The sequence below is a fragment of the Dendronephthya gigantea genome, unplaced genomic scaffold (assembly GCF_004324835.1).
Source record: "Dendronephthya gigantea isolate DGI-Jeju-01 unplaced genomic scaffold, DenGig_1.0 000064F, whole genome shotgun sequence".
NCBI lineage: Eukaryota > Metazoa > Cnidaria > Anthozoa > Malacalcyonacea > Nephtheidae > Dendronephthya > Dendronephthya gigantea.
In genome coordinates, this window is record NW_021163074.1 from 18,166 (window position 1) to 29,198 (window position 11,033).

General features: G+C 36.2%; 1 protein-coding gene across 1 annotated transcript; it reads right to left on the minus strand.

The window, feature by feature from the left end:
- Positions 1-7,226: 7,226 nt before the first annotated feature.
- Positions 7,227-10,585, minus strand: LOC114530620 (dual specificity protein phosphatase 7-like). Its single transcript, XM_028552212.1, has 3 exons — positions 10,113-10,585; positions 9,232-9,624; positions 7,227-7,777 (listed from the first exon to the last, which is right to left on the minus strand). The coding sequence occupies exons 1-3, from the start codon at positions 10,486-10,488 to the stop codon at positions 7,494-7,496; spliced, it is 1,053 nt and encodes a 350-aa protein (XP_028408013.1). The 5' UTR covers positions 10,489-10,585; the 3' UTR covers positions 7,227-7,493.
- Between the last annotated feature and the right edge of the window lie 448 nt (positions 10,586-11,033).

The following is an 11,033-nucleotide window of genomic DNA, read 5'->3' on the forward strand; positions in this document are numbered from 1 at the left end:
AAATTGGTTGATGACAGTTGGCAGTATAATCATGGGTGTGTGTGCCAAAAAAAAACCTTCAAAAAAAATAAATTGGCCACAGCCATTTAAATACTATCAAAAATGTTTGTCCCAATATTTTTTAACGCTAATCACTTGCGCGAGCAATTTCGCTTAGTGGAAAAACAGGCGTGACGACTATTTGATATTAGCGAATCTGATACGAGGCATTTAATATTGTGCGTGTGTGTGTGAGCATAGACTATGGTGTGAGGCACTGTTCTCATGGTATACCTTTAGTCTGCTGGGGCCAATTGTTCAAAAGGCGGCTAGCTTAACCCTGGGTTGACTCATCTGGAAATTTTCACATCACTCTCCCTGGAAACTTTCACATCAATTTTTTAATCGCTCGTTTATGAGCGTTTAACATGTTTTCCATAAATATTTTGTGGATCAATAGAAGTCTTATTTTGTAAATGCTATAAAAGAAGGCAGCAGAGTAAAATTTAACCCAGGGTTAGCGCTAACCTAGCTTTGAACAATCGGCCCCTGAACAGTAGACACATATTTAATAGTCTACTATTGTATGTGGTGTGCAGTGTCCAGGGGGTATATTCGTAAAACACAAGGGTTAGTTGTCAACAGATGACCAAAAATATGTCACATATTTTGTGGAGTCGCCTTTAAACACATTGACTTTGTTTATTTGGAGAAGTTTATTTCACAACATAACAGACAAATCTATTGCATCTTTGCATTATTTTACTTTCTTGTTGTGTTTCTTAGAGAATCTCATATTTCTGAGATATTTTGGGTCAACCTATAGGAAAGATATAAAACTAATTACTAAACTCCATGAGCCAGTTGTTCAAAAGATGGTTATCTTCCACTGGGTTAATGCAAATCTTTAGTTTAAAGTTTTCAACTAGATCAATATAAGTCCTATTTGGTTTTAAAATAGCAGTGCTGAAGCACAACTAAAATAGCAGATTTAAAATTAACCCAGAGTTAGCGCTAACATAGCTTTGAACAACTGGCTGCAGATTTTCAAATAGCATACAAAAAATAAAAAGAATTTCACAGTTGTGACTTAATGTTGAAAATTAATATAATATGACTATTAGGTATGGTGCATTTCTAGAAATTTAGGAACATGGTTTGTTATCAAAGAGAAATAAATGGCCTACCCATACTACCAATAAATATTATCTAGGGTTTGTTTTAAAATAAGCCTAGATCTTCTTAAATATCAATCATGATATTATTTAAAAACGCAGTTGGTAAAATTAGGTAATGTTTTCTCTACACAAGCATAATGGTATAGGACGGTACAAACATCTATTATGACCATATGCCGCATGTTAAGTTGAGCAATACTCTGAGTACCATCTTCCAACTAGGTGAATGAAATAGTAATCTAGCATATTCAAACCAGAGTAGAGGTTTTGTATCACACAACTGACACATCAGGTACGCATTATGCAATTCCAATGTCTTTTTATACTTAAACAGTCAAGTTACAATGTGTTGCTAGACCTGTTCAATAGTATTATTTTGCATGGTGTCAAAGCATTTAAAACAATGGCAGCACTTACTCCTTTCAAGGATGGATATCTCTGTGTTTTTGGCTTCTTGATACCTTTTCTATGCCATTTTTTTGCTATGGAAGGATTTTATAAACATTTACTATAACATCGTATTTAAGATCGACATCATACATATGAATACATTTACCAAAATTCAAATACCGATATGGTTTCAAAGTACAGTTTATATACCAAAAAAATTTCAGTGTTCATTTTAACTACTTTTGCTGAGATAATTTACAACATCATGATTATAAACCTACACTGGTTGTGTGCTGTGTGATTCTTCGACTTCGCCATCTTGATAGAACAGTTCAAAAAAACAGACCTCTTTGACCGATCTGGTAATGATTGTACAAAAGAAGCAGATGGAAGAAGGGTTGCAAGATTTAATTTTTAAAATATATTAAAATTATAATAAGATGTATTAAAACTAGGGTGAAATAGTATGGATTGATTTATACCTAAAATACTTTTTCAGAACATAGAGATTGTTTTGGAAGAGAAAGGCTTAGTAACCGCCCCCTCTTGATATCATTGGTGAAATCCACAGCAAACCCAAGCAAAGCTTTGAGGCTTCAAGAACAAAAGCTACACCAGGGACAGGCTAAATAACTTCTTTTTGGCTTTATTTTTCTTCCTTGGCCTCAAAAAAGTTGAACATTTTGGTCTTTTGGATTCTCTATCAATTTCACTTTAAACTAAACAATCGATCCGTTGTTGGAGGCAATCTTGTTCCCAATCCCCGAGCCGGCTGTGAGGCAACTCAGGCAAGAGATATCGGAAACATAAAAAACACAATGTTAAAATAGTAAAATGTCAATGCAAAATAGAGAAATTTTAAAATAAGTCATCGAGGAAAATTGATACTTACAGTATATGCTTCTAATGTTTTAGATATTTGAAGCCTGCTATCATAATTTTCATTTTTTTACTTATCCTTGTAAACAATCTCAGGAAACACTGTGATTTAAGCTAATTGCAATTTGTTCCCAAATTTAATAAAACGTGGGTTACAGCGGCTTTTGCTCACGATCATCGGCTCTCTTTATAACAACGGGGACTCCATAATTAATTTTTTTCATCAGTTTTGAATTTTTCTGATAATAAACTCACTCTGATCCGAGTACCCGTTCCATATCATAGCGACCTAAGATTGGGTTAAATCAGCTCTGACAGTGCATTATATTTTAAGGTATATTGCCGTTCATAATGCAAACACCACCGTTAATTTAAGAAAGTTTCATGCGAATGAACCAGAAAGATTGTGACGTCACCAATCAGCATGCCCCCAAAAGTTTATCCAAGATGGCAGAGATTGTTGTTTATTTGTTTTCAGTCAACATAAATGAAGAAAAATAAAAAACTATCATGTGAGCCGCATCTCTTGGTATAAATTTGTATATCTGGATAAAAACCAGGCCAGTGTAGGGTTTTCTTCAGTATTATTACAGTTTACTGAACTGAAGGAGCTACCCAGTACTACAATAAACTGAAGTAATAAACTCTTTTTTGACCGTTTAGTTCAGGTCTCTCTCTGTAGAGAACATATAATGAATATTAAGTCATATAGCTTTAGTCTGTAAATTCTATAATACTAAAAGCAATAATAGAAGCGATATATCCAAAGTAGACCAGGGGGGGGGGTTAATGTGGCAGAGCCCAAACCCTTGAGGAATTTTAGCCACCAAATATAACTCTATTAATCTTTCGATAAATTAAGATTTCGTATAATCACCGCCTCCCATTCTAACGTGATATCATATATGAATGCCTCTCATGTGGCAGTCTCTCGTGGCCTGGGAATGCGGCCGCCTCGAAGTGGAAAATTTGGCCTTGCAATGGCCCTGAATTAGAAGTGGTTGCCTAGTTCAACTTAATGGTTAGACGAACGCTCTTCTGGACTTCAAATATTTAGGCTCGTTAGCTACGAGGTTAGCTACGATTATCCGCAATAAAAATGTTTGCTTACACAGCCACGGCATTGCCAGTCGTGGTAAACAAACTTTGCCAAATTTATTATTGCTTTCCACACCACGTCCAAACCCAGTTTACCCACAATTCTTTCTATGGCTAAAATGTTTCGTGGCGAGGTAAACATTGACTCATTACCGGAGTCTACATCATGCTGTTAGTCAGGGGCCTTTAGGCGATGTCGGAAATTACGGAATGAGGAACCAACGTTACGTGCGTATAATGTTGGGACTGTGCGCAGAAATGCGAAAATTGTTTTTAAAAGGATGTTTGGGAATGATATAAATTATACCCCCTCTTTGGGGCGCTTTGGTTGGAAACGTCATGAAGGACATTAGGACAAGGCAAACACTTATTTGCAAAAGAGTAGCCTGCTGCCGTACTGGACTGCCTGAAATAAAGTCCTTAATTGCTCTGGACCTGAGAAATTAAATATCGCATATAAATTGATTAAATTCCCTCAGAGTTGAGTGTGTTTGTTTTCATTTTCTTGCCCATGTAGGCAGTTTTTAACGCCAAAAATTTCTATTTTAAAAAGTGATTGTGCATGCGGAAACTTTGATAAATTTAACAATCATTAGTTTCTCGTCTTTTCATCAAAGTCAGTAATCTAGTTAAATCATATCAAACCATACCAAACCCTAAATGTTTCTTATCATTCATGACCTAAGTTATTTCTACGCAATAGAGTCAGTAAATGTAATTCTATCTTATAAATGAGACATGAAACTCAATATCGTTAAATCTAACCCACGCTACATTCCGCTTTGACAAAAAACGTTTTAAACGAACTGGGGGACTTATTGATGTTCTAAATATCCCGCCTCGAGAACAGTATGTATCATCGAAATTAATCCCATTTACACAGACGGTTTTTTCACAGTGCTACACTCTCTAGAGGCTTCCACAGTTATCTTCTTGACTTCTTCCGCTTTTTAAAACGGTTCACAAACTATAATTTTCCGCACGCTTTTTACTCATTAACTGACTTGTTTTTCAAATATAGTTAATTAGGATACTGCATGGCATATTTTATGTTATACCATGTAAATAGCATCATATACGTCTCCAATAAAAACCATAGTTTATTTTCAGTTTATACCAAACTCTTTTGATTATTTTACCTGGTGGCAAGGCAGGAATTAAGCGTTTCGTATTGCCACGGTGCATGTTGGCTGGTATCAAATATAATCGTATTCTATACCAAAGCTGCTTTTCTTTTATATTTTGCTTTTATCTACTCGATATTCGGCGTCGTTTAGTAGCATATAATGCACGATCTAAAGCCAAAGGCAAAGGATGCCTCAAAAGATGCTCGTTGCCAAATCTGCTCAAATCAAGCTCTACTCTTGTAAAGCAGTGCAAAAGCTTAGAAATACACTAAAGACAAACCCTGGGTAGTCTGCCCCCCTTCCCCTCTCTTGATTCTTCCGCCGGAGCACACCTCACGTAATGTTACGAAAGTCACAGGTACGACACTAACTGACGACACATCAATATCGTCTTTCCTTTAATGTCCAATCAACGCATGATGTGCATGTATTTTTAGACCACTTGTTAGCCTTGCTCTGCAAACAAACCGATGAGTTTTTAAGTTCACTTGTTATGCAATGTCATAGGCACGACAGAAAGCAAATATTGCTTAATTGCAAACATTTGAGAGAAAACAGAAACACTATAAGTCTAAGATCAAACGGAAAATAGAATATAGACACCGATATAGTCCTATTTTCTATTTTAACTTCAGTTTTATAATCAATATTGGTCTGTCAAGTCCACACCGTCGCTCCTGAAAGATAGTGCGACTTATCTATATTTTATGACTACATCCATGTTTTATGACTACAGGGTTATTAGTTTCACAATTATTTGGAAACATATATAAATAGGATGTAGAAGAGCCAGTTGAACTAAGCTTATTGACTTTATATAGATTGCAAAAGCTGTTTGTCTCATGCTCCAAACGCAATCATAAGTCATCTCAACTGCATGATTATCATGTTTTTAATACGTTCAGAACAGTTGCGGATCCAGGGTAAAGCATGTGGCATTCTAGCCGCCGGGCCTTACCCTATAGATGCGGCACTCTGGTTCAGCGCATGAAAATCCCGACGTTTGCATGAAACAGGCCTCAAACTGTAAAGTGTGAATATGTCCAAGTCTATAACTGAACAACCAAATTAAAGTTTAATCTTTATAGAACATTCATGTTAACCACCTTTCAACCTATATTTAGTCGTCACAAGGAATATTTTGCACCTTATGGAAATCCACAGAGGCGTCATGTTCTGTTGGACTACATGCATCCACAGTAGCAAGCATACCTATGAACTAAGTTTATTAGCACTGACCCACACCAAATTTTTCCTACGAAAAAAATTGGTACGGGTACAATTTTGGTTGTGCCGTGTGTCAATAAATTTAGTGTAAAGTAAACGGGCTCAATTCATGGTTTATCGTTTCTGAACTATTCCCCATGGACCATGGCATGGTACGCCAGTGACCCTGAGAAACAATAACACGAAGGTCATCTTAGCATAGAAAAGTCTAACCAAAAAACTCACCAGGAAAACAGTTGGAAATATATATACAACAGTCAAAATTTTGACCATAAATGGAATGGGATATTTTAATAGGATGTCCCAGTTGGGAACAACCCACAGGTATCTCTATTTACATTCCTTCTCATCTGAAATGAAAGTTTTATTCGCGAACCTAACCAACTAACCTCTCAAATCAATGTAAATGCTTTCATAAACGTAGAATTTTTGGAATAATTATGGGGAAAATTTAAGGGAAAATGCTGGTCATGGAAGGGGATATCTTGACCAGAACGTTGGTATTAAAACGAAGTGAGAGAGTATTTTCCTGTATTCTCTCAGCATGCTCGAACTCTGAAAGGCGTTGGAATACTTTGACACGTTCTGTTGAGTGATTTTTATTCTGCATGTAAAATAATTACGAAACCGGCTTCCCAGTTCCCAGGTGAATCTTATTGGGCTGTTTCGAATTTCGATCGATAACTAGTCCAGTTATTCACAGTTTAAAGATGGTTTTCGTACGTATGTCAGAATTCATTCGGTTCTCGTCATAATTCGGTTTTCTTATGTCAGATGGCTCAGATTGCTCATTACCATGAATTACGACGGATTATAACATCTATGGAAACCAGCCCTAAGCTTTTCAATATTCTCTATATAATACAGAGGACACTGCGCCAATTCAATCAACGGACGAAAAATCTATACAGGTCAACCAGCTATCCAAGAAAAATCAGTTTGACTTTTGAGGAAATTGAATGGTGACAGTTGTAAACCAACACCACATTCCTTTTTTGCAATATCAACAACTTAGGTTTTAATTACACAATAATTCATGCGGAGCAAAGTAAATACAGCCCCAACTATTTTCAAATATTTTTTTATTGAAATATGAAACACGAATGGAGATTGCACAAATTTTATTTTATATTTACAAGCGAACATTATATATATAACTCTAACTCTTAATATAGTAATTCATAATTTCTATGTACACTTTGTGGATATTTACAATTGAAGCTAATCGCAGACGCGGTATGCTTTGATCTATCTTGCAGGGGATAAATAAGTTATCTGGGCATATCTAATAAATTACTAAAGGATTATTTAATGTCAATGGAAGGCTAACTAAACTTTAAGTACGACGTCAATCAATCAATTTTATAATTAAAAATAGTTTTGCATAATGAGTTCCTTCTTCGCACTCAAGCAAGTAAATTCGGCTTGACATTCGAAAAACAATTGCAAAGTTCTAAATAACGATTTCAATGTACGAAAGAACAAGTGTAACAAATCTTGTTCATAACAACAATTTAAATCTTCATTAGAACAATTTCAATGTCCGAAGAAACTATTTCACTGTTCAAAAGGACAATCTCAATATGCTGATCAGTGATGCACATTTCAAGACGGTTCAGAAAGCACTGATTTCCATTTCCAAGCTGCTGGTTGATGATAAACTGCTAGAGGCAGAACTTGGCGTTTCAGGAATATTCAGTCGCCGTTCGAACTCCAGTAGTTGTCCCATGAAGCTGAAGTTAGGCGAGACATCAGATTTTCGTCGTTTCACGAGGTCGTAGGCGTCGTTTAAACTGAGGTGCTCGTGTTCCATGAGATACGCTGTTGTTACTGTCACAGAACGCGAGATACCAGCAAGGCAGTGCACCAGAACAGCTTTACCATCAAGTCTGGCCTCATCTGAAGAAAAAGGTTAAAGTGTGGTTAATTAACAATTCAGGAAATATGTGGGTGTCTATCAGTATTTGGTGGCCAATTAGTGGATGAATGATATTCAAAAATTTTGAAATATAAACATATAAAATAAACCATGATTTCATCATTAACTTGATGAAAATCATTCGTTAGCCAGAAGTGAACTAATATTTTGTTACATAGACAATCTTAACAAGTACACGACAATTACGATCAAATAGAAACGGGGATTAAATGCCGTTGGGCTTTTCTGATGAGAGCAAACTTTAATACCGCCTTCTTAAGAAGCAATTGTGTAGACTATCCATGCAAGGCTGAATGCGCATAAATAAACAGCATAAAACAAAACCATAGGGCAAGCTAAACCAACAAACGTCTTTGTGCCTAAGCCACAGAAAGTCAATAAGCTGACAGAATTCGAAAAGTCAAAGAAAATATGGATTAGAATTTATATAAACAGTGACTTGGGGTAATGATATATATCGAAGTCTAATACAAACAGCTAATCCCATGTTTGATTTTTAAAATAAACTATAATGGTTCAAAATAAACGATCAAAGAGCTAGGACTGAAAAATGATCTCTTGAAGAATTTGGAAAGGTTTTAAATTCACTCCCTTTCAATAAGCAGCCAAAATAAATAATGACATTTCCTTCCTTTTGGTTTTATTTAAGCCAATACTACATTCCTCATTTCCAATTCAAATTACAGCACTGCAACTCCTACGCCCAGGAAAAAAACAACACTGAAGAGTTTAAATAATCACCGCGTATTTCATTAGCATGTGTAAGAAAGTGCGAGTATTCTTCTTCGGAGTTCAAGCTTTTATTGAATTGAAAAATTTGGCCTAGCTCGCGCGTACTCGCCCGCAGCCAAGAATTCGAAAGGCCAAACGTAATGTAGGCTTCGTGTTTCCGGCACAGACACTTCTAAGATAGCTCCAGTTTGAGTGATCATATGTTGTTTTCTTCCAAAGACTCATTTGTTGTTTCATTATGTGTGTAAAGTTCTTTAATATACAAGGTGTGGCTTTATGAATTGGTTACACTTTTGACCGTGGGTTTGATTTTACGGTGCAAGGGTTTAAATCGAACTTGAAATATTTGTATAGGAATTCCAATAATATTGGCTGACCGCAAAACGGAGTTTCAGCGCGAATATAAAACACGTGCTTCAAATTCAAACTTTTAAATATTCGAGTTGTTTTAGCAATAAGAAGAGTTTCTAATTTCAAAGAAGGCCATAGTTTGTTAGTTTTTTTCAACTACAAAATTAGAATTGCTGATTACTGCAATTCAAAACCATATTTATTACAAATACACCGATAAACAAGAGTTCCAATTCATGCTAATCTGTATTTGGATATTTATGTTGATTTTAGTTTAACCATGAAGCTATACTATACTTAAAAAGATGAAAAAAGCAGCATGTATACTCACCAATAAATTTAAAAGCCTCTTGAAAATGATCGGACAAGTTGGTCTGCCAGTTGTCCTTTACTCTAAGATTCATGTACGTGAATCGCGAGTCATTTTCAAACTTGTTCGGGATATCATTTGTTACGTTTAAAATATAGGTGATGTTTCTGTCTAAAAGTTCTCTCAAATCGGAGGCATCTCTTGCGTTCCCGAGGTACAAGTTGGGTAAAATTTCGACGGCACCTTTCCTGGCTTTTGAGTCAAACGGGCTACTTGGGGCGCAAGTTTTCAATGGGCTTGAATCGTCGTTAGTAATTCGTAGATCGGAAAGGCGAATGTAGGATGGACCACTTTGTTCGGACTCTTCTGATTCACATAGATTTGGGTAATCGCTTTTGAACATTGTAAAACCACCTAAGGAAAACAGTAAACTAGCGTCAAGCGGTGCTGAGTTAACCAAGGGGAAAGTGTGACCTGTTCGAATGCCACATAACATATGTATATAAGGAATGAATTTATTTTAATTGAAACACTACAGTGTCAATGACTTTACTACAAACCAACCTACGCCTTGAGGGCCAAATTTGTTCTAAATTTAAAATGGCACTTGTTTATATTATTATATAAAACCAAAAATAAAATTTTATGTATAAAAACTAAACTAAAATCGCAAATTTAAATCAGTCAATTACAGCGCTCAGGAAAAGCTGAACGAGTCAGCATTTATGATTTCTAGAGAAACAAGACGAACAGTTTGAACTAATGGTACATCGGAATGTGTAATGTTTAATCGTACGGCGTGAAACCGTACCCATAATTGGCTCAATATTTGTTGAGCATAACAAAGAACTCCTGAATATAAGGGATCGATAAGAATATATATAAAAGTGTGTTTTCGTTACCTTTTAAGTAAAATATATTGTCAAGGCCTTCCGAAACGAGTCGTTGAATAATAAGCTCTAAGGCAGTGTTGGTTAGGTTATCCGTCGAACCATCATAGATCACAATTTTGTCCATAAGGTCGCGTTTAGCGAAGCGTCGCTTGCCTTCCTCTGTGCTGATCATGTTAGAGAAATTTACAGAGCAGCCTTTCTTAAGTCTTCTCAGCATTAGCGACGGTACAGCAAGGTTTACGGCAGTGTGAACGTGGGCATTTGAATATTCGTTGTACGGTCGGCAATCCAGTAAGAGCACAGTCGACGAGTTGTTAAGAATTTGTTGGTATAGCAAGTCCGATGAAATGGACATTGTGTTAAATTGAGAACTGAGTGAAGGCATCTGTGTCCTTGAGTAATATAAACTCGTAGTTCGGTGAGTAAAATAACTTTTCTTGAACAGAAAGTGCCAGTCTTGACTATCAGAATGCGAATGGTTAACTTGGCTCAAAGCAATTCCTCTTTACATAAAATTCTGATTGACAGCTCATTTCCGGGGCTTCGAAACTAATCAAGCCGCGAACCAATAGGAGACCACAAAATTATCTTAACCATTCCCGGTGGACTGTTGACACTCGCCAGGTATCCCTGGCAACCAGGGGCTCTTCGTTTGCCAAATATAACTCGCTTAGTCATTTCCGTTGAAGTGAATAATCCACTTTTCCGCTCGGACTCAAATGACCTATAACTTTTTTATATGGTCAAATATACAACCAAACTCATTCAAAACTTTCGTAAGACAAATATAGTCTTAACAAAGCTATCTTCAGTCTTCTTTAAACGATTGAGCTTTTATCGTTGCCTTTTGGGGTGTGTGGAAACGTCATGACTTAGTAGGCGGGCCCGGATGAATCGTTGTGAAATGTGTTGAAATATTTTGATGGAATT